Source organism: Phoenix dactylifera, chromosome 8 (assembly GCF_051530095.1).
Source record: "Phoenix dactylifera cultivar Ajwa chromosome 8, Ajwa_hap1_PhDact_Kaust_v1.1, whole genome shotgun sequence".
Classification (NCBI taxonomy): Eukaryota; Viridiplantae; Streptophyta; class Magnoliopsida; order Arecales; family Arecaceae; genus Phoenix; species Phoenix dactylifera.
Genome location: NC_143197.1, coordinates 13285048 through 13310000, shown reverse-complemented (window position 1 = coordinate 13310000; position 24953 = coordinate 13285048). Strand labels below are relative to the sequence as shown.

At 38.5% G+C, this 24953-nt stretch overlaps 2 protein-coding genes across 5 annotated transcripts; one reads left to right on the top strand and one right to left on the bottom strand.

The window, feature by feature from the left end:
- The first annotated feature begins 340 nt into the window (after positions 1-340).
- Positions 341-15239, top strand: HY2 (phytochromobilin:ferredoxin oxidoreductase, chloroplast / phytochromobilin synthase (HY2)). Of its 4 annotated transcripts, none has more exons than XM_039116944.3 (8): positions 349-602; positions 2420-2539; positions 8016-8110; positions 9855-9948; positions 10051-10182; positions 14170-14274; positions 14751-14801; positions 14900-15239. In XM_039116944.3, exons 1-8 carry the CDS (start codon positions 510-512, stop codon positions 15083-15085), a joined length of 876 nt encoding a protein of 291 aa, XP_038972872.2. In that variant the 5' UTR covers positions 349-509; the 3' UTR covers positions 15086-15239. The 4 variants fall into 4 exon arrangements, with proteins under 4 accessions (XP_038972873.2, XP_038972872.2, XP_038972871.2 ...); XM_039116943.3 differs by having other exon boundaries at positions 10042-10182; XM_039116945.3 differs by lacking the exon at positions 10051-10182 and having other exon boundaries at positions 341-602.
- A 4178-nt stretch (positions 15240-19417) lies between these two features.
- On the bottom strand, positions 19418-24310 carry LOC103705627 (triacylglycerol lipase SDP1-like). The gene is made up of 4 exons (XM_089924794.1): positions 22917-24310; positions 21434-22300; positions 20889-21032; positions 19418-20786 (listed from the first exon to the last, which is right to left on the bottom strand). The coding sequence occupies exons 1-4, from the start codon at positions 23466-23468 to the stop codon at positions 20241-20243; spliced, it is 2109 nt and encodes a 702-aa protein (XP_089780920.1). The 5' UTR covers positions 23469-24310; the 3' UTR covers positions 19418-20240.
- Between the last annotated feature and the right edge of the window lie 643 nt (positions 24311-24953).

Below are 24953 nucleotides of genomic sequence, written 5' to 3'. Positions count from 1 at the left end.
CCTTTATCTAATTTATTGGCATTTATACTTTAAGAAAATATTGACATTGCCGATATGTATCTAATCCATGTCTTTGTGTATACAATAGAGATAATTACTTTAGTAACTCCAATATCTAATAGCATTGCTATCAATTACCCATTAGATCACCACACAGTTCCCATGGCCGATGTGGTAGTAAAAAATTAGTGCGGTACATGGGAAAGTCACTTTCTTATCGGTTTGCCGATCACCGATTTTTGTGTTGGATCAACCGTTCGGAGCGGTTATCTAAGAGGTGATCTTTAGTGTTTTCCACATCCAAAGGATGTACTTATCTATACTCCCCTCCTGATTTAATGGTGGATATGAACTTCAGTTCCAATTTTCAGATGATATCCATATCCATATGTTCCGACTAGAAGCGGAACACTGATCAATTTTAACGGAAGCCCAATTTTTAAGGGCTCTAAAGAAGCGCGCACCGCTCACTCTAGAAGTGCTCGTATCCCATCGCCTCCTTTCATCCGATGGATCTCTCTGCCCTGTCTTACCAAAAATTCGTGCACTTCGCGCTGGAAGAGACCCAACGCCGCACCACCCTCGCTCCCCTCCCTTCCCAGGTCTCTTCCCCCCTCACTCACCCCTAAATCCATCTCTCTTAATTTTTTAATTTTATATTATATTTTATCTTTTTCATTTTTTCTTACTTCCTGTGAACTTTAGTGCAGATCTTTGTGCTTGTAATTTCGATTATGGTGGTTATTGCTTCATATGCTTTCTAAACAAGTGTCGAATATTATCCTGTTTGGTGCCATTCTCCCTTTTTTTTTCAAAAAAAAAAAAATTATATACCACAGGAATTTGGGGCAGGGACAGGTTGTATCTTTCGCGCGAAAGAAGGATTGTCACTGGGGGCTAAATTAAGGCTTCTCTTTTTTATTCTAGGTTTTAGAATTCTTTTGGGCATTTTGTTGCCCAGTTTATATGGCAAGGGTGGCGCTGCTTTCTTTCCCCTTTTTTTTTGTAGTGTTCTGGCTGATTATTTTTGTTTTTTTGCTCTCTTGCTTGCTTGTTTGGTTGGTATTTTCATGACAAGTTGGGGGAACCATCCCTAACCGCCCAATTTGGGGCGTACCAAATTATACTGGCGGCGGACCGGGATAGTTATGACGGCCGAAACGAAATAAAAGTCAATGGAGGGGGCGAAGGAGAAGGAAAGAGGGGAAAAAGAGAGAACGAGCAGGGAAGAGGGGAGAGAGAGACGAAGAAAGAGAGAAGGCTGTGGCCTGGCCAGCGGAGGCCGGCGAGTTGTGTGGAGTCGTGCGAAGGAGGGGCTCCACTCCGAGACCCCTGTTTCGAACGTAACAGGGGTCCCGGAGCGGAGCCCCTCCTCCACACGGCTTGCGGACCTCCGGCGGCCCTTTGCCGGCCTCCACCACCCTCCTCTCTTCCTCCTCCTCTTCCCCTTCTCTCTCTCTCTCTCTCTCTCTCTCTCTCTTTCTCCCGTTCTTCTTCTCTTCTGCCTCCTCTACTGTGTTGGTACGGGCCCGGTATGGAGCGGTATGGGGGCATACCAACCTATGTCGCCGGGCAACCAGTCTGGGCTCCAGTTCTGGCATAACAGACATAGCAACATGCAGTGTTAACGAACCTTTGAAAATATAATGCTATTTTGGACATCGATATGCAAGTTTTCGCAGTTGCTATCCCGCCTTTTGTTTCTTCCCTCGCAAATATATTTTGCAGACAGTTTTCCAATACCTAACTTTGACAATTTGTAGATGTAGGATTTAAGAGTTTTGAATATAGAATCTTTGAAGTGAATATGTGGTTAAGCTAAGCGGTTAAATTGTTTATTTGTCATCCACAATATTAACATACAGTTTATCAAATTATAGCTCTAGAGTGTGCAATTGCTTGTCTCTATGTTTGGACCTCTCCGCTCTTGTGTATCCTGACCATCCATCTAGTACATTAGTTTGATATGGCACAGCAATTCTCTCCCAATCTTTACATTTTAGCGCAACATGGATTTTTTTTCCTTTTGTTTAATTTTGAGCAACATGCGATGTAGATTCTGTTGACTTTCCCCTCCATCATATGACTCCATGTGTCTCATATTTGCTGATTTCGAATGTGAAATAGTTGCAATGAGGAGGGGCACCCTCAAATTCAGGTCGAAGGTTTAGAGATGAGAAAATGCAATGGAAGGTAGAAGAATGAATAGGCGCTAGTAAACTTATCAGGGACAGAGAATCTGACTTTAGATAGAACAAGACTAGATGCATCAAGCTACATATATAAATGGATAATGATTTTGCATGATCCTTGCCACCATCGATGATAAACGTCAAATTCTTAACCTTCGTTTATCTTCATTTGTTTAGCGGCTTGTTTTTGAAAATTTTGATGCAGCAAATTTAATTTCTATTATCAGGAGAAATTCAGGTCCATCAAGGCCAAGGATGACAAGACCATGCTTCATGGACTTTCATTTTCTGCCCCCAAAATTAGGCTTCTTCGTAGTTTGACAATTGAAGGAAGTGAGGCCGTGAAGGTATAGTGATTTTAAATTTCTTTTTTATTTTACTTGCTTGCATCGTTTGTTTCAGTAAACTCCTATGTCATTATTTTTTTTGGGTGAAAATCCTATGTGATTATTATTCTTCCCATTCAAGGAAAATCACATATTCCATTCAATTATTCTGGCAATTTTTTTTAAATGTTTGATTCAGCAATCAAAGTGATAGCTTGGGCCTTTAGATCCACAGTATGTTTGTACAGATTGATATGTATGCTATATATCTACCTTATATACAATTTTAAACATTTATGAACAATTTTACAAAATGAAGATTTAAGGAAAAAGAGATATGATAGCAAAGTCAACCAACTTCTATGGGAATATTAGACATTATACATACTTGTCTTGGGATAACAAGAAATGGTATATCATGTTTTACACTTTTCCAAGGGATGAGGAAATCTTTGAGGATTGATATCACCAAAGAGATAAGAGATGCTTTCCAAACGATGACAACCCATCTACCAGTAGATCTTCTTCAGGAAGTGGTTGTGCAACTTCAAACCTGTCTGGAGGTAAGCGAATAACAGATGCTTGGATTGATCCATCTGTTAGCTATAACCTAGCCTGTTGAAACTGAGATTTTGAATGGTAATATAATTTCCTGTACATGCTTCGATCAAGTGAATTAGCTATCCGTTTATGGATGAACGGTGGCCTGATAACCTTGCAGCTAGAAGGGTTTGGATAGCCGTATCAAAAGAACAAGTCACACCCCACTTGGAAGACTATGCGCATGGAAGTTTTATGTTGGAGGGTATTATTATCTTATTTCTACTTGGAGATTCTACAAGATATGGAGCCGGATCATTCAGATGATTAACAATCCTCGTACGGATTATGGATAGTACGAATCTCAATTCCATACAAATATCGTTGGAAAATTAAAAAAATGATAGATTCGGTCTAAAAGTGGAAGAAATAAATAACATGATAAATATTATTATTTAGTGAGAGTAAATTCTATTGAGTTTTGGCCAAGAGGTCAATACAGAGAAACAATAACCTACTCTTATCTAAGGCCCTCTCACAACTCTCTTTAGTCTCTCCCACTCTTCCTAGGAGTTTGGGACATTGGCTCGAAAGCAATTACCCTATTGAAGAGGGTTCAAAGTTGATGGCTTCTAGTTGTTCTTAGGCTGCATCTAGGACTGAATTTCTCCTTGGTCTCGTGTTCCAGCTTCATCTATTTTTCCTTTAGGAGTTGTACTTCTTAACAATCGTCGGTCAGCTCTGCTTCAAAGGATGTGATCTAGATCTCTTGGGTTAGTCGATGCATGATAGTTGTTAGAAATTTTGGCCAGCTTGTGTTGACGATCATTGGCGCAATCTGCAAGAGTTAGACTGAATTGTGATGGCCGAAGCCATTAATGGAGGTTGTTAGGATCAAGCGCTACCATTACACCAAAACCGACCGGTGTTAGTGAAGGCGCAACTCTATTTTCTTAAACCCCACCAAAGGCAGCGCCTCGAGTCGACTCCGACCAGGCCTCGCCCACCCCGGACTCCGACCTGGCCTCGCCATGGGTTCAGGGACCCTCGGGTATAACCCACCTACTAACTAAGCCATCGCCGTTGGCAGGCGGCAGGACATGCTGACAGTGACCCTCCCTGTGCTGCTCAGGGACCCCGCAAGGTATGGCCCGCACAACGGCAGAATATGTCCAACATTTTTCCCCCAACACGATGCCTGGGTTTCGAAATCGAGACCTCTGGCTCTGATACCAGTTGTCAGGATCAAGCGGTACCATTACACCAAAACCGACCGGTGTTAGTGAAGGCGCAACTCTATTTTCTTAAACCCCACCAAAGGCAGTGCCACGAGTCGACTCCGACCAGGCCTCGCCCACCCCGGACTCCGACCTGGCCTCGCCATGGATTCAGGGACCCTCGGGTATAACCCACCTATTAACCAAGCCATCGCCGTTGGCAGGCGGCAGGACATGCTGACAGTGACCCCGCAAGGTATGGCCTGCACAGCGGCATAATATGTCCAACAGAGGTATTCAAAGAAAGCTTTCAAGGTGCTTACTTCATTCCTGATTTGGATTGATAAGTCCTTCACCATTGTTGGCCCGTTTGAGTTGCAAGATGATCTAATGTTTTGTCCACCGCATTTCATCGTTAATTATGATAGAGGTAGAATGAGTATAGTTGGATGAGGGCTTAGATGCAGACTCGATGATAAGAGTAGAAATATAAAAAATTCGCTCAAATCAACGAAAAAAGGTAAGAAAATATGATTAGCCAAGGTTGGCAGCAAAGATGCCGACTTGCCAAACTGGAAAATAAGGATGATGGTATTCCAATTTGGTAATACAATCCATTTGCGACAATCGGTTTATCAAGATCAATAGATTGCTTCGGCAAAAACTCAGTCTTACTATGGTCGGTGAAAGGATATTGGTTGGAGTCATGAGGTTAGTCAGGAAGAAGAAGGATAAGCACCAATCAGAAGGTTGCAGGGCTTATTTATAGAATAGGCATGCCTCACCGGAAGATGAATTAAAATACCCATTAATGTGGAGAATAAAACTGGATCCCTATGAATGTAGAAGGTCCTTTGAGCAATGTGCAGACCATTTTGGTACGCAGAAGTTGTTCCCTAAAAGGAAACATGGCAAGAACAAAAGATTCAGAGCAATTGGAAAAGATGTGATGAGATTTCCAAGAGCAGATGTAATGCTACAATTAAAGGGCAACAACCAAGACCGAAATTGCAAGATCTTTATTTTGCAGCTACCGAATTAGACAGACATTCCTCTAGCCTCTTAATCAAGGTTCGTCGTTTCGGTATCGGACTCTGTACCGGTGCCACACTAGCATAGTATCGATATGGTACGTTATGAATTTTTTTTGGCGTACTGATACTCGGTACACTACTCGTACCGAGTATTGATACGGAATGGTACGATACGGTACGGTACGCCCTGTACAACCAGGTTCGGGCTAGTACAGTAAACCATGCTTTTGATCATCAGCTAATGAGTTGTAAAGGCCATTGTTTATATCACATCTCAATAATCCAAAAAGTAGCTACGAGCAAGTGTCATGTGGATCGATTTGAATGATGTCAAAACAAGTGAAAGTCATGTGACCTTTGTCGGGTTTAATGGAATGCAGTCGTGATAAATTTTATCAAGTATGAAGGCACAAGCCAAAGGATGAGGATTTGGCCATGATGTTGATAAGTAGGTTGAAAGACCAAGGCAGCCGTGATCAACTATAGTACAAGACGGATGAATCGGTCTCAAAGGTGTTCCAAAAACGACCGTACTAGAGGACGTCTAAAGTGAGGCGGCCAATATTGAAGCTATGTCAAAATAAGCCGAAGGAAAGTAATGATAGGCTGAGGTTGCTAAGATTTGAATATTAGTCTAGTAGTTGATGCTAAGTGGCCATCCTAATGGTCGTGCAGCAGTGGGAAAGCAACCTTCATCAGTTACTAGAACTGCTAGGAGTGGATGGCAACCATTAGAGTAGGCGGTTATTTTATTAATAATGAAATTGTACTTTGTAGAAAAACCTTCCAACAATCAATCCGATGTATCTTTTTATCTTATCTTAATTTTACTCTACTGGTAGCTTTTACCCTAAGAGTAAGTGTAACTTAGATTTCAACCACAACCTAGCTCTATATCCTTACCGTAGCCGAGCACTATACCTTTATCCACCTTCGAACAACGGTATGATGGTGGCAAAAGTTCTTGAAGGTTAAGGCACCTAGACCCATGCTACTACTCTCTATCCTCCCTTCGAGCCCCATTATCAACTTTCCGGCTGATCCAATGTTGTGGCATGCCTGCACACACTTCGTTCCTATTGAGAACTGACGTCTTTCTCCACCGGCCAAATTGAGTTCCCTGATGCTCGCCTGGATGGGATGAAAAAATGGCCAACAGTTAGCATCAGCCTAGATTAGGCTTTATGTTGATGCAAGATAGGAATGTATAAATGATGGGCCCCTGGAGATATCAAAAAGTACACAACATATGGTAAACAGGTTGCGGAGCTTTAACAGACTTATCAAATGCACTACCCCCTTTGATGGCGATGTGAAAAATGGTATCACAGAAAAAGCCACCCATAAAATTACTATAGAGTGAACCACAAGTCTCGCAACATTTAGTAGTGAACCTTCTGGTTGATCTTCATCAAGTTATGAGCAATTTGAGTATTAATCAGACAAGTATATTAAGCAGATCAGAGGCATACTATTGTTACGACAAGAAGTAGCCTTGATAAGAGAGGGCAATTTCAGGTCCTAAGTAACGAAGGTTTCCAAGGTCTTTCAGCTTAAAGTACAATTAGGGATGCTGCTTCAAATGACCGATGGTGGAAGTTTCATTACAGATGATCAAACCATTACACAGTTGAAAAACTGCAATGGTGGAAGGAAAGTGCGTATTGAAGACTACAGTTACGCTGGAATTGTAGTATTCAATATTTTTCAAGGTTTGTGATGGTATGTGATGGAGAATTTTTCAAGGCTTGTGATGGTATGGAAGCTCTCCGATCATGAAAATTATTTGCTGAATCATTTTCTCTTGCATACAAATCTGTATCAAAATTCAATTCATCTTGTCCTGCAAATCAATCAAAACATGATGCTCTTCCATTATTCTAATACTTCAACTCTGTGATCTATTATTGTTTCAAAAATTTTGGTGCACTTCTAATTGCATGAACCTCTCAGGAAAACAGATACAAGAGAATGTTATAAGAAAGAACAGCTATAAGAGAATAAGTGGCATTCTCCTTCAATTTTTGGGCATAAACATGCCCTGCTTCAATATTTGGCTTCTGCTATTGGATGAGAAACTGTAACATGCTTCATGACATGCTTTTAGGTCTTCCAGTACTTCATGCCTTCATCTTGCTCCAACAGGTTTGCTCGAACGGTATCCAAGTCCATTACCATGTTGGATTGCTAAATATGGAGAAACGAATGCAGCATTTGATAGAGGAACTGTCCTAAGATAAATTCAAAACAATACGCTATAAGGGCTGTATAACTTGATAAATTGTACAACCTGTCAGACATTGTATGAAATTAATCTAGGAAGTATAGAATTGTGTACTAAATTTACTTATTTATTGATTTTTGTTCAGCATTCTATCTAGGTTTGCTAATTATATGCTTCCTAATAAGAATCAAGGACCAGCATTACATTGTTAGGTAGATCTGCAGTTAGTGTTTATTTTTGCAGTCTATCATTTATGATTTTTATTACAAATAATCTTTTAATTGCATATATTATAGGGATGCAATTATATTGGGATATGTTAAGATATATTTGCTTCTATTATAATTCAAAAAATTCTCTCAGTCATCAGATGTCTCATTGTATTAGCATTTTTACCCTTCTTTTGTAAGTTGTCCTATAAATAGAAAGTAATTTTCTTGTAATTGATCTATTCATTAATTTCCGGTATCTTTCCTTTGCAGGTACTCGATTTTGCCGCATTCTCTAAACCAGAATTTGATCTGCCTATATTTTGTGCCAACTTTTTCTTGAATGCTAGCCTGAGCATTGTTGTCTTGTAAGTTGCAATGAACTAAGTAAATTCTTTTCAGGCATGATGATGCTGACATATTACTATGAATGCTTAAATTTATTCCAAAGTATATTGACCACTCATTTTGATTACCTGGCATGAAATTACTAATCTTATCTCAGTAACATGCAAGTAAACTAAGCCTTCTTTGTCAACATGAAAGGTTTGATTGCTTTCTTGAGAGTTATTGGACAAAAAGAATAGTTGATTCAAGTTAAGGGAATTTATTGGACAAGCGGATGACACCAGCCATCAGTGTTTGGATCCCATGTCAAAATGCAACCCTTTTTAATTTGCCTCACCCTAGTGGTACAGTTTATGTTAATCTCAAAGTTTGACTAGCTGATAACAATGCAGACTGGAAATGATGATCCTCTATTTAGTTGTTTGAACAGATGGAGAGAAGTGATGGTAGTGACAATTGTGCCTCTAGCATATGCAACAAAGTTACAGAAACAGATGATATTCCCTGCCTCCTGTGGGTTCCATAGCATGGGTGACCCCAAATATGATTCAATCATCGATGTACTGTTGGGGGGGAGGCCCCATAAATATGTAACTGTGGAGAGTTGACGAACCCCCTCTTGCACTGCAATAACATGATTTTTTGCGGGCATAACAGGCCTCTTGGTTGGTAATAACTCTTTTAGAATGGGATTTCTATTATAAATTTATATATCGTATTTAAAGAATTTCACATCCTTACTCCACTGGAACTTTATATTGCAACAATTCTGACCTAAAAAGTGACTCTTGTTTCGACTATATTACAAAATGCATTAGTTTAATATATGTAATGAAGCATTTTATTTCTCAGGTTTGGATCAGCCAACTAACAGCAAAATCCAGCTAACCCCTGCCTGTTTAACTGAGCCTGACAGATTTATGATTGAATCCAACGTAATGGACATTTGGGGCGTTCTTTTCTGCACTTCTTTGACATGTGAGAGTGCTCCAAATAATTATTAATTATGTTGCCAATGGATCTTGTAACATCCCTTGAGCCCTTAATATCTTGAAGATGGAGTTCTAACCACACAGACTGGGGTAAGAAATTATAGAGGGCAACATATATCATTGCATTCTCATCAATATTTTCTTTCTCATTGTTCTACATATAACTGATTATTTTTCTCACTTAATTTTTTTCTTTCATGATTCTTTATATATCAGAAAGGGATACTTCATATTTATCAGGGCTTTTTTAAATGAATCTTACACATCATTACTTGAGCATCACAAAGACATACTTATTAATTTTATTACACAAGCGATTCTTCTTTTCCACCTTTAGGGTGCCTAAGCCCAAGCATCTGATATACTGTTTTTTGATTACTTTATTTGTACCATAATTTTGATCATTTGGATATTCAAACTAAAGGTAAGAAAGTTTATAAGCATAACCAAACCTAGCTATATCTTTGTTTTGTATCATATTACCTTTGTGAATGATATATAGAAAATTCTGGAAACCTTTGTGTGTATTGACTCTGCCATTAGACGTAGCTTAGGGTGCATTTTCTGTCATGTTATTTCCACATTTTTGGCAAGGTTAGATGCTCTTTGCCTGGATTTTTGGTTATTGGACTCTTGAAAGAAAACAAGGAGTAAAGAGAAAAGGAGTATAGTTGATAATTTCAGTGATCTGGTGCACATGTTTTCTCATCTTCCATAATTTCATAGAGCTTTTGAAATTCCTCTTAACTGAGCCTTGATTGATTTCTTGTAGGGACCTTAACCCTTTATATGATGTCACTATCCGAAGTGATTACAAAGAGAAGTACTACATAAAGTTAATGTCTCTTGGCCAGAAATATGCTGAGGTATCAAAAATTTTGAAACTTAAGCTACCAATTCTACCACTGACTTTTTTAAATTATACTTGCCAAATTTGTAGCTTCACATTTTTATCTAAGACTATACAGCTTCTGCCCTGGGGAGGCAAGGTTACAAGTGAATCTTTGAGATTTTTCTCACCAATTGTGATTTGGAGTATGCTCAGCTCGAAAAAATACAAGCATGATATTCTATATTCCGCATTCATGGATTACTTTCAGGTATAAAGTTCTTGGTTGCTTTGTTTTAGAATAAGTTAAATGTAGCTTAATGATTTAAACATCGACTTCAATATTGTGAATGTTGAGAACTGGATAATCAAAGGAGCCTATAAAAATTGTGCTTTCAATCGATATGCAAATGAGTTTAGAAATTTTCAGAGAGTATCGATGCACAGGGATTAAAGAATATACAAATAGCTTATTGACCTCGATCATATTAAACAATAGTCTTCGGAAGACTGTCTAAGCAGTCTCCAGATTTAGAAAAGCCTTGATCATATATACTGCAAAGGTTAAAATCCTTTCTTCCATTGTTAGTGTCATGGAAAGACATACAACTATATTACCATCTGTATCTGTCCAGTTAAAAATTTGGGAGAGAACCTGCGATACAGCTCTTTGTTAATTTGTTGACATCAATTGTTCATGGATTAACTGAATTTCTAAGAACTCTATAATAAGCAATTTGGTTGTTTGATTAGTTCAGTTGCTTGCTTGGGCATTTATATAAAATAACATATATGAACCTGCATGACATTTTGAAAAATACAGAAGCTAGGTTCTTGGAAAAATCTGGCCTCTAAATTCTGCCTCTTTTTTTCCTTGTGGGGATCACATGATCTTCTTGTGGAACACCATGAAACTCCTTGGGCATACAATGATCCTCAAATACCAGCTCACCTTTCATCTGATTATGGTGCAGGGTCTGAAGGGGAATTAGAGTTTATGCCTAGGTAGATCAAGATTTTGTTGTGGGACCAAATCATGAATGTTCAGAATATCATAGTTTTTACTGTTGAACTAAAATTATATGGTATGTCTATATTATTCTTGGATCAATGAATTGGTTTTATGCCCCTTCTTATAAAATTTTGCGGATCTACTCCTTTGTACAATAATATGTCAATATCCCGAATGGTCTTTGGGTAGATAGGTAATTGTCCTATAACTTACTACCATGTTTAATGATGATTATTAGGTTCATGGATATGATAAGGGCACTAAAATGTTCTCTTCTAAAAAAAATAGATCAATAAATAATCTTTTTTCCACCAAGGCTCTTGGTCTTGGTAATATTATTGTATCTGATCCATTTGAGTGTTCAGTAGTTAAGGATTACATGTTGACAATCTATTGCCACTCAATAGCCCTCTTACATAATTCTTATGTTATCGGCCTCCAACTCAGACCTTATAGTTTGTATCAAAAATATGTATTAAAGAATATAGTTTACTGATAGTACTGTGGCTTATCCAAACTTATTTTGAGTCGAACCATTTGTGTTGGACTGACCTTCGCCACCGATGTAGAGTCTCTATGATGTAGAACAGTCTACAGAAGGGAATCTATAAAGATCTAGGATTGAACTAACCTATAGGTTGCTGGAAAATTTAAGTCAGACCTGAGTTCTATTAAAATTGAAGCATGAATGTTGGAGTTTGAACACAACTAATAATGGATGTCCTGGTGAATATAAAGAATATGAAACTAGGGTTGAATCAAGGAATGGAAGGGTTTGGTGTACTTGGAATTAAATTTAATTCCTTGCTATCCATCCTGGTTTAAGTCTATTTTTTTAATAGAAAGTGAACTCTATAGGAAACTGAAAGTGATTGACTAGAATCTGGCCTAAGGTTTTGCGGTTTAGGTTTCAACTGGTGGACTAAGATGTAAAACAAAAGAAACAAAGGATTTGAAGAGGCTACTGAACAGAGATTTGTGCAACAAGGATTAAAGCTCAATGGGGGCTGGTTTGGAATCAATATAATTAAATTTCAGGTTTAATATTCGAAGGAGAACAGGAAAAGAGAATGAGATTTAGAAGAAAATGGAGAATTGCAAAGTTGAGATAGAGGAAGTATGGAAGGAAAAGGAGTAGACCTCTGTTGGGACCTAAGGATCACACTATAAGCATACAAAATTACAAACTATTGGCGGAATCACACCACAAGAAAATATGATCATTATTCATATTTTTGTATCATCATTATTCATCGATCAACTATTCAAGTTCTCATAAAGCCAAGGCCAAGCTATAATTACAAACATGTAGAGTTGGCAGTTACACAAGACAAGGTAACTAGAAAAGAAGATGCAAAAAATAGAACTAATCTAGTCCCCTCATCACTTGAGGTGATGAGTTGCTAGGATTTATGTTTTTAGGAGGCTGTCTTCTTGTGGGCCTCATTGAGTGACTGCCCTCTTTATTTTGTTTTCTGTTTATCTCACAAAAATAAGGTGGCATCAAAGGGCATGCAATGATTGGAGAATGCTTTCTTTCATTTTTTTTAAGAATCCAAAGAGGAGAAGGAATCCTCTGTTCACAATCCTCTTTGATCCCATCTATTATATCTATTATAAGAACACACCCTCCCTTGGACTTCTTTTGCAAATGAGGACTCTCATATTTGGCCGCTTCTTGTCATAGAGTCCTTTAAATTCCAAGGCATAGAAAACTCGTTACAAGGCTAACATTGTAGCATGAGGTTCACACTACTGTGCTTTGAACAGCACCTCCTTCGTTTTCTTCTTCCATATTTATTTCTTACTTTTGCTTCTTCAACTAATTATGTAAGCTGATTGTTAGTTATTTGATAAATCAAAATGGAAGCTGCTTTTGCATCACTTTGCGTAGATGAAAAATAAAATCATCAGTTGACACCATCCAGGCGAGTGGCCCCACTCTCGACCACAATCATGACACTAATAGAAACAACCATGTGATTTTCTATTTTTCTTCTTTTGACCAAAAGTCAAAACACCTAGCAACTTCCATGACTTATGTGAATCTTCTTGAATAGAACAACTTAACTGTAAAAATCCATGCATTTAATAGGCATATATACATTATTCGAATTTTTATAGAGTCTATGAAGAATGAGTAAACCTGGCTCTTTAAGGCACCACCTCTTATTATTACTGAAGAAACAAACTCGCTCTAGTTGTGTAAAAGAGCTTGCAAGGTCAAGTAATGGTGATTCTGGGAGATTTAGAGTCTACATGCGGCACACAAACAGACATCTAGGCCTTTGGATCAACTTAGGCAATTTTGCCATGGTTGAGAGACTTTTAGGAGCATGAGACCACTTTAGCATCTCATCAGTAATCTATAGCTTGATTTTTAGATTATTTATAGTATGTGAACTGATAAATATAGCTTTTATTAATTTGAACCTATTTGTAGGAGTTGAATGATAAATAATTTTGGCCTTTTCTTTTGAAAGGAGTAGTGACTGGGCCTATATAGACATCTTCTCCACCATTAGGGCTTTTATGTTGATAAACTGTATTTTCTCATGAATGAATAGAACTTTTCATTCCTTTCCTTGCTTGTGAGGTGTGAGAAAGAGTGTGAGGCCTAGGTCTATCTTGGTAGAACCTATTCGTCCATATCTTCTGCATGTTCACTTCTTTCTGTTATTTTTCTCAATCCCTTCCCTCCTCTATGCTTTGCCATGTAGGGATTGATACCTTACTTCTAATAAAGATAACAAAAGACTTGATGAGTCTGTAAGTTCAATGAGTCAAGTACTGATTCGGTCCTGAATCTCTACATAAGCTCAATAGGTTCTTTTTCTGGTTCAACTCAAAACCCAGTTGAAACAGATAATAGTTGGCGAAATTTGTTTAAATGGATTCTGGTTCCATAGTTAATTATCAGTGACGCTCAAAACTATCTGAGATGCATTGCCATTATGACAGCATTTCTAAATTATGAAGTCAATTCTGCATGTCATGTGCTATCAGTTTGAGTTTATGCTAATTTACTAGTTGATCAATGCATTTTTTAAACTTGATGTGGTACACTAATTAAAGCTATTATTGTATAGGAAATAAAATTGGACCTCATATCAGTTGCTAAATTTCTACCAGATTCTCATGTTTGAAGGAGACTTTGTTGTTTATGCCCTTAGCTAATCTCTTCAACGATAGCTAGCTATATGTGGAAAGTATTTGGTGTTGAAACTGATTTTACACACATAACAGACATGGCTTGAGTTGATGGATCAAGCAGTGGAAGAGACAGATGCACTGAAGATCCTTCGTAATCGCGAAGCACAGCATAAATATCTTACATGGAGAGCAGAAAAGGTATTTTGGTTTCTTAATGCCTAAATCTTCGAAAATGTGTGCCATGTCAAATAGCTAAAGGTACAAGAACCCACTTTTCTTTGGACTCCTGCTTTTTTGAATCGCTTAACCCGGAATTAGATTACAGCTTGCTTCAAGCCAGGAATTGTTTGTTGGGCAAGAGAAGGAAACTACTATTGACCTAGAAGCCCTGAGAAAATCAAGTTCTTATATGCTCATGCTAAGGCTTTTTAAAAGGATAGTTGTAGGATTTATACACGTCTACCATATTCAAAATTTCAATTTTTAATGATGGCTTTTTTTAAAAAAGATTTTGAAGACCAGAAGCACCTTATCACTATTTTTTTGTGCATTTTTAATCTAATCAGAATTTATCTACAACTTTATTTGTTTCAACTCATCTGATTATTCTTGAAAAATGGATCAGTATCTGCTAATTTAATAATGAGTTTGGCTAACCTGTGGTCATATATCAGGATCCTGGGCATCCAATTTTGAAGAGGCTGATTGGAGAAAAACTGGCAAAGGTGCCTTCCTGAAATTAAAAATTGAAGTGTTTACAGCTTTTCAAGTATTTTAAAGCATGGTTTTCATTCAACTTTTTCTCATCCTTTGCTGTGCTTAGGATTTGCTGAGGGACTTTCTTTTTGAGGGAGTTGATACCCTGGGAACCAGGACATTCTTGGATTACTTCCCTGAGTATAGATGCAAGGATGGGTCAATAAATCAGAGGCGCAGTATCATTGGGAAGTCTTATGAAACTCGCCCCTGGGATGCAAAAGGGGAATTTATTGGTAGTGAACCTGGATAACATGTTCATCCTTATGTGTGCTGCATTATTTAAATTTTTTTATTTTCTACTAGAAATATCATTTTAGATATCTTTCCATCTCTCTCTCTCTCTCTCTCTGGTAGTATCTAATACATTTACAGCAGAACTTTAATCAATGTTTTCATGATAGGAATTTTTCCAGTGTTCTCATTTCGTTTAGCTCCTGAATCAGCCCCATGCTTGCCCATTATAAGCCAGATCATGATTACTCATTAGATCTCTTGCTCAATAAGAAGCCGTGGTTAACTAAGGTCAAATTGTAGGAGTTGAAATTTGCAGTCACTAGGCCTTTCTCTTAATATGGCTCTATGCTTAAAATTTTAGAGGCTCGACATTGTAAAATGTCTTGGAATGTGTTATTGCTGTCGCTCATGAGATACCATATTCACTAGTTGAATCTGTAATAAGCATATGTTTTTCTTTTTCTTCGACATGTGCTTTGAATGGCTGTGGATGAGAAGATATTCCAAGCATTTTAGGAGAGTAGCGGACGTATTAAGTATATGATTTAGGGTTTGCTTGCATGCTTAATCTTGACTAAAGACTATGAAAGGGTCTCCCACTCTTAAAGATGCCACCGTGAATTGGACCGTGAGGCACATACAATACTTGAATTTTAAAGATTAAGCATAAATGCTTCAGAGTTCAGAACGAGTCATAAATATACTTTATTCAACTAACTCAAACACAATTCTCTCTGATATGGACCAAGAGACGTCCAACTTTCTCTCGGTACTCTTTCTCCAAGTATTCTCATTACATTTTGCATACTTGTCCAGCCTCATTCCTACGTCTCGTAGTCATCTAGGGTTTTTAATTTTCATAGGCATGTCGACCTGCTGATTGTTACCTCAATACCAGTAGAACAGTGACGTAGGCTGCCTTAGGACCAGTATTGCATTCTACTTTCTAAGAATTCTAGGGTTTTTAATTTGAATCATCTAGGGTTTTTACTTTTGAATGCAATACTTGTCCAGCCTCATTCCTACGTCTCGTAGTCATCTAGGGTTTTTAATTTTCATAGGCATGTCGAGCTGCTGATTGTTACCTCAATACCAGTAGAACAGTGACGTAGGCTGCTTACTGCCTTATGACCAGTATTGCATTCTACTTTCTAAGAATTCTAGGGTTTTTAATTTGAATCATCTAGGGTTTTTACTTTTGAATGCAATACTTGTCCAGCCTCATTCCTACGTCTCGTAGTCATCTAGGGTTTTTAATTTTCATAGGCATGTCGAGCTGCTGATTGTTACCTCAATACCAGTAGAATAGTGACGTAGGCTGCTTACTGCCTTATGACCAGTATTGCATTCTACTTTCTAAGAATTCTAGAATTTTTACCAACTTGAAAACAGATTTAACATTGCATGACTTTCACTAGCTTTCTTCAGTTAAATTTGAATCAATCCCAGCTGGGGCAGGGAGCCCTTCTAGTGTGTAAAAAAGTATTCTTGTTTTCCTTGAAGTAATGGTAGGGCCTCAACCAACCATCTCTAAGAAACATGCATGTCATTTTGTTTGTTTTATTTATGTCATGATGAAATGTGTTCACTGGGCATTCAAATGTCAAGGTCTATTAGAGGAACTTCTAAGGTTTTTGCAGCCGCTGTTAGAAGACATTGTCCTTGATGCTTACCACCCTTATATATATTGAAGGTGGGTATTCTCTTCCTTTCTCAAACAAAGATAATGTTGAAGGTTGGCATTATTATTATTATTGTAACTTAAAAATAACCAGGAAACAACTACAAAAAGAGAAAAAAAGAACACTAACCAAGATGCAGGGGTCATAACTCTTTGTAGCATAAATAGTGCTACTAGGAGAACATACAGAGAGGATCCCTTCAGATTAAGATATTTGAGAGAAGCTGGTTTAGGCATCGCAAAAAGAAACTATATAAGAGATTCTTCCACATCTGTACACAATTTGAAAGGGTCTTGGTCAAAGTTAACCAAGTCCATAAGGTGAAAGCACTCAACCCAAACCAACCTCCTAAATATCAACTCACACAATTCTGATCAGGTCAGCATATATCTCTCTGTTCAAAACTCCAAGCAGCACAGCAATCAATTTCTCATGATCAAATCGAACTCAGCAGCACTTGAGAAGTACTAAGTCTTTAGGAACTTCCATTGTCATGTACCAGTAACACGGAACCTACACGATGAACAAGAAAGGTAATACCAAAAAATGGACAAGGTGAAATATATCATCCAATTCTATCACCAAAAGAGTTGTCCCAAGAAAAGGCTTAAACAAAATCATTGCCATGATAAACAGACAGACAAACAACCAAATAATTAATTGCGATAAAAATAAATAAAAACTTTGCACTACATTCTGCATTAGCTTAAACAAATTTGACTGTTAATTCCCCTTCCCAGCTTTTCTGCTTCTCAGCAAATCAACCACCTCATCACAGAGATAGTGCATGCTCTCTATTCCCTTCCTTACCCTCGGGTCATCAACCAACCCAACTTTGAAACCAATCTCCTCAAGTCTTCTTCCTGTTCCACCTTTGACAACACACCTATTGGCAACTGAATTCAGGATTAAGTTGGCCCTCGAGGATCTCCACAAATTTGTGTGGAGATAAATGGCACTCATGTTCGTCTTAATCCAATGAGAAGAAACAAGGTTTGCTGTCTTAATCCAATATGAAGGGATGCTATTTCCATCCCATATGGCCTTCAGACTGCACCTACTACCTCTGGCTCAGCCAACAGCAGAACAGTGGCCAAACATTTAGAGCAATATTAGCTGGCCCTCCTCGTTTCCAGATTAGATAGCAGATCCACAAGAGTTGGAAGTTGGTGATGCAAAGATCTTGTGGTGGTGGCATTGATCCTTACGTACCTAAAAGAAAGGGCCAAAGAAAGAAATAAGCATGAATAATGCCGCAAATAAGAAGATCAAAGATAATGAATCAATTCTGATGGCTCTCTTCCCATTTTTATCTTTTAGAATCAGAAGAATCAGAAGAATAATAATCAAAAGTTACCTTAATATGACTGGATTTCAACAAACAAAGCTAGATATCTTATGTGGTCAACTAGCAGCAAGGAGATACATTGGCAGAAGAGGCAGCCTGTGCCTTTATAGGAACCAAAAGGCCACTGACAGCAACAATGAGTCTGTGTCCATGTAGATGTGTTGGATTTGCATCAGCAGAATTCAACCGTCGATGTGCATCTATTAAATCCATATCAACGAAGTATCATGCATAGATACACATTTTATGGATTTATATCATGGATTTATATCATTAAATTCACTCTGCAAAGCAGCTTGATTGTTCAGATAAATGGTTACAAAATGTTGATTCATTATATCCTCCATAAAGATATCCTTATGAAATTTTAAATTTAGTTGATTAGATATCATGATTTAAGCAGACTCAGTTAATCCGACCCATGCATGGATCAACTGAGTGACGGATGCGTGCAACTCGTGCGGGATCATACAATTATCGGTGCTAGTCCTATTATATTACAGATTTATACACTCTGAGATAGCACACATTGTAATATGATGATAAGGGAAAATGATAAAGACTCTAACAAAGTAAAGGTAATGAACGAAAGACATCTCATATAGAGAGACGAATCGAGATGCGGATTGGGTGGCCTCCTTCATGGCAAGAGCATTCTGGTAGCACATTGTGGAAGGATTATGATAGCGTACCCTTTCAGTTCTGAAATATTTAGTTTTTTGACTTTGCTGGATATATTCATACCATATGGGTATGACGCAACCATTGCATCCAAAAAACAAAAAACAAAAACAAAAAAACAATGGAGGAAAGGCATCCACCATATGTCTACTGTTGCTGCACTGCACTTGTGGTGAAATGAAGCTTGCACATCTTTAGACGAGAGAAAAGAGTGAGAACAGAAGAGATAAAGGGAAAACATTAAGAGAAGAAAACGGGTGATGGTAGTGTTACAAGAGTAATAAAGATAGATACCCACATCAGTTTTATCATGGTGTTTCTTTCTTATTCTATTTTTTTCTGAAAATCTTTCTAGGGTTGGTCAGTTGCAGCAGTATCCATCCTTCAAATATGAGATTATACAGTTAATGTTTAACTCCATGCAAACAAATAGCTATAAGGAAAAGTAGCCCTAGTTCAGTGCTCATAAACGTAAAGGTTATGCTCATTGCAGTTCAAATACTCTTGCAAAAGAAAAATAAAGGCTGAAAGACTTCAAACTACTGCAATTATGCATTTGATTTTAAAATAACCTATCTTCCTAAGAAGAGTTTTGAGTCATGAAATTCTTGCAAAATAAGCACAGACGATTGCAACATACCAAAATTGTTAATCCTGTTGATGGAAGAAGAAAGGCACAGTTATGAAAATACAACATACAAGACAGGTTTAAGGGCTCCATCAAGAAATAACAAAAGTGAAGTTCTTTGATATTTTCATATTAACAAATGCTTCAGTTGCAGGACATGATGCATTTGAATGAGAAAGGCATTGATACTGCTAGAAATGTCAAGATCTTCCCCTGTACATGGAAAATTCAGAAGAATTGACTTTAGGATGCCAGAGAAATTGTTGCAGATTAGCCTTCTTTTCAAATTATCAGTCAGAGAGGCCATTAGCTGATAGGATTGGCACATAACCCTCTCGGTAAATTGAAATACTGCCACTGAAAATAACTATGAAGATGTGAAACGGATGCCATCCCTACATTTACCCGTGCAGTTTCAAACTGACCCATCAAAGGATATAGATCTCATTTTTCGTGTATCTTATTGCTATCAATACCACCACAATGTGACATCAAGCTGTGCTGGTAATGCAACTTTCCATATGTACACTCTTTACAACTGCATTTGGAGAGGAGCCTTGATGTCGCTCAAAGTCACTATTCATGTTCCCCAAATTAAGAGATTATTTTCTTACTGTGCTAGATACAATCCGATTATGAATTCTTTCAGGCTGCAACAAGTCACCCTCAGAAACCATAATGCTGCTAGAAGCAGTTTTTGTATTTCTGTTACCAAGCTCATGTGTATTGATATCTGTATTGACCGAACTTCTATTGGAGGTTGTCACTGTAGAATTGTTAGAATACAGGTCTCTACCAACCATTTGAAACAATGTAGAGTTGGATTGTGTAGTTAATGTTCAATTTCATCTTCCCTTGACCAATTCCTTTTCTGCTCAGACTCAAAATCAAGGTTCTTAACAAAGTTAATAAATGTGTCCGCAGAAGCTGTCCTCATAAGAGGACCACTCCAAGAATTAAGTTCTATGCTCTCCAATTCACTGTCAATCCCATCATGCAAGCTTCGCGGAGCATAGATATTCTTGTTTGATGAGTTTCCCATGTGACCAGACCTTTGGCGGATTGAAGCAAGGGCATCTGCAAATGCATCTTCTTCACTGGAGCCCACTGAGTCCTCTCTCGAGATGCGATTCCATGAAGGGATCCTTCTAGATGGACTGACCTTAACTGTGCTTGTGAGCCCATGAGAAGCGGCAGACCTCATAGCACTCCTCTTTAGCCTTCGCATGTGATTAAGAAGGGCAACACATTCATCTAAAACAAGTTCAATAGTGCAGTTTGCCTTTATTGCAGACAGCTTCTCCCAAGTACATCTCCTCCCCTGATTGGCAGCCTTTTGAAGCTCCGCATATGATGGGTTTTGTATAATCTTGGAATACTAATAGTAGAAGAGCAAAAAAAAAGATGAACATATTGATCCAAATGTGAAAATGGCAGTCCATAATGTACAATATGAAGAAAAAAAATAATTCTCAGATACCTGGGCAAAATTAGCAGGCATTACTACAGTTACATCCCCTTCCCACTCTTGAGCAAACAGTTTAGCAATCCCACCCAATGGAAATCCAAGTTCAAGAATTTGATTGCATCTATGTTTAACCTCCATCTCGGCAAGATGAGCAAGCTATTTACCACACAAAAAGGAAGAATAAGATCAGCAAGCTATTTGATAGCGATAACCAGATCACAATTTCTGAACTAGATAAAAGAAAAGTCAGGATCCGGAATTTATGATAAATAAATAGATTCAAGCATAGAAAACCATAGAAGCAATATAAACAATAGATTTTTCAGAACAAAGAATTATAAAATCTTATAAATTTGAGAACTTTTGCGTTGACATGTGGTCATCATCTTTAGGTGCAGGTCTAATCATTTCAAAGGTTTCAAAGTAATGAAAAACTCTAAGACAGAGTGCTGAAATATAGAAAGCCTGCTGCACAGCAAGACTTCTAAATTGTGGCATTCAAGAATGAGTTGACACAAGGAAAGATGAAAAGAGCTTTAAGTACATGAAAAAACTACCTTGGCAGCAAAATTTCCTCCATAAGCTCTCACAAGTTCCTTCAGTCTCAGCAGGGGGGCAATGTGAGGATTAGCTTGGCTGACAATGAAATGGTTCACATTAAACAACTCCTTCAACTGTATGATGGGCAAATCACTCTCCAAACTCCCATCTCTCCATCGGCGGGATGAAGATCCTGAAACCTTCTCTGGTTTCTCAGAAAAGGGTGCATGGAAAGGAATAATATCCCCAAATCTATCCTTTGCCATCAACTCTTGCGCCTCAAAGAGGCCAGGATATGCACAAGAAGCAGCAACAGCACTCCATATCACAACATTCGGTGAAGTCAAGTAGTTAAGGCATCTCGGTGGCTCATGCTTTCTAGGAGAGCAAACTGTTATGCCAAGAATTCGACCGGTCATGTCGTAAGACTCCTGAAATGTTAAATTGCTTGTGAGGTGCCTCAACATCTTCTGCAACTGCCTAATCTCGTGGACTGCACCATATGTCATAACCCTCTTAACCACAGCCAAGATTGCGCCCATATTATCAAAGAACTGCAAGGAATGCCAAGAACCATCAAAGAAGCTCTCAAGTTCAGGCCACGTTCGTGTAGCAACAATTGCACACATGATGGAGCCTACACTAGACCCAGCAATTATGCACGGCAGAAGCTTGCTCTCTACTAATGTTTTCACCACGCCAACATGGAATGTTCCTAGTGATGCACCACCACTTAAGAGCAGTGCTGTCCTGCCAAATGCATGCCTCGTTTCTTGCATGAAAGCAAGCTTCTCTTCCAAGAGCAACTCCTCAGATTCTGAATTGCATACCATTTTTAGTTGGGTAGAGACCTCATCAATGTATTCCTTAATGAGTTTGGGCACCTGCATCACCACAAATATGTGTTTCTTTTCAATCCAATTTTCATGGTGAACTGCACAAGAACATTTACATGAACGCTTGTGATGACTTTTCCCCGAATAGCAAAAGAAAAAAAAAGGCAGCCATTATATTTCTTGACTATAACAGCTCTTCCTAGTCTAGTGCTGAAATAACAAAAGGATAGGTTCACTCAATTTGGATGTCTTGCTACTTATTTAAACAACTCATGGCTGCCTTGTGATTATGTCCCAAAATAATGGATTCCATCTTTGGATTTTGTCAAATTTGATGTTTTGATTATATCAATACAGCTATATCTTGATTCTTTGTTTTCTTTTTTCTCAGCTTCAATGTTTCACTGAATTTTGATAAAGTTCTTGCTAAATTATGAACTTCTATCTGTGGCAAATAGTCCTTCATTCAGACTTGCAATCATGGAATCAACAGTATGGTTGCGAGGAGATAAAACAAATATATGAAGAGGGAAGCATGCAGACAGAAGCAAGACAAATTATCAAAGTGACATATGATATGTGAGAAACAACGAGAGCATAAAAGCAGGACTAAATAGCATAGCTAACAAAATACAAGCAAAAGAAATGTTTTTGAGACAGCTACCTGAAATCTGCCCTTGTGGAGCTGCGGATTACACATATTACCCAAATTCCTCACCAGATCAGCACGCATACAGAAAACTATGTCCCTTAAGGATCTTTCCTCCCTGCGGCACCGCAGCTCCTGGAGCTTGTTCCTCACCAACTCCTCATCATAGAGGTCAGACTCACTCATCCTCAGCAACTCCTTATCGAGCATCTTTGCCGCATGGGCCCATTCGTCATAGGTCAAGGCACCCCTCATCATGTTCCGCCAGAACTTGCGGCGGTAGGCCGACTCCGCCTGCGACCGGACATTGGTGAACTGCCTCAAGAGGAAGGCAATGAGGGTCACCACGACAAGGATCCCCTGGGTGTTCCTGGGGTGGAACCAGGACAACACAGGAACTACACCATTCGTTAGCCTACGGAGGAAGGCATAGAGGGCCCGAGCAATCTGCTGCCAGAGCTGCAGCATCGAGCGGCAGAACAGGACCCGGAATGCGATCGTGCGGCCGATGATCGTTGAGGGGCCGATCGAGAAGGGATCAACATTGGCGTCATTGCTGATATCCATCTCCTCCTAGAAACTAACCCAAGAAGGGGAAGATAGCAGAGCTTTTGAGCATAAACCTGGAAAAGTTGGACCTTTATAGGCCAATTCACAAACACATTGAATGCCGCAGCAAAATCTCAACTTCCCTCCAAAAATGGATCCAAGAGGGGGCAAATGCTTCGAAAAGAGGGAACTTTATCCACAAGGAGAGCCAAGGAGGGTTGCGGGTTACAATGAAGGGGAAAACAGAGAGGTTTACAAGAAGCTCACTAGGAGGAAAACTGAAGCAAGCGTCGATAGAGTTCGGAACACCGAAGGAAGGGAGGAAAGAAGGGCAGTGACGGAACAGAAAGAGACGTAGCTCTCTTTAACTCCAACTTTCCGGAATCTCTTGCACGAAATCGGGGAAAGGACCGACCTTTAAACCGAAAAAGCCTGGAATTCGGGATTCATGGGGACGTTGATTGAAGAGAAGAAAATATAGTCCGAAATAAAGCGACGCCCATCCCAAATATCGATTCACATTGAGAGAGAGAGAGAGAGAGAAGCTTTGCGTGCGTGGAAGAACTCTCCGAAGATCGTTGGAGGAAGCAAAAGAATGCGCATCCCAACAACGTCTGCTGAGCTGAAGAAAAAAAAACAAGAGGAAGATACGGAACGAGGGGGGGAGGAGGCGGGGAACCGAAAACGACGGCTTTCTATAGGAGGAGGCGACGAACCAAAAACGATGGCTTTCTTGTGCGAACAGAGCAGCAGTTTGGGAGGGAGGGAGAGAGAGAGAGAGAGAGAGAGAGAGCGCTCAAAGAGGAAAGGATGAAACATTAATAGGATAGGAGAGATGACGAAGATGATATGCTGGATATGTGTTGGATACTTGGATTGGATTTGATCTGCGACAGTTTTGAGAGCACAGTATATTACAATCATGGACATCATGAGGTGGATGGATATAGTCACATAATTTTTATTTTTTGTTTTTATTTATTATAATTCAATTTTGAATTCCATGCTTTGGATTAGGATCCTCTCCATAATCTTTTCCAAATTTGCTAGAAAGCCTTCATTGGATGAAGTATATGGGTTTTTTAGTGATTTACTGGCCATTTCTACCCCTTATGGTCAAAATAGGCTAGGATTTAAAGTCAAATTCAACTCGTTCACTTAATAAGTTTAGTAAAGTCTACTTTGACATCAAGATAGCGTTGGGTATAAAATTGATAAATATACTAGATTTTTGAGGAATATATTGCTAGATTTAAATGAACTGGGAGTAATTTTATTGAATGTTATTTTGAGCATATATTTGATTTTATAAAAATTTAGGTTTCGAACTAGGATGTCTATATTTAATTGCATGATACACTATGACTTTTCGCGCATAGATGATACATGACTTGTGTCCAATAGCCGTCCTAGATCACTTTAAAGATCTAGCGTTGTGATGACCATTGTAGCATTATATTACTTTAACTATTAAATTCAAAGCATCTAGATCCATTTTTTTTT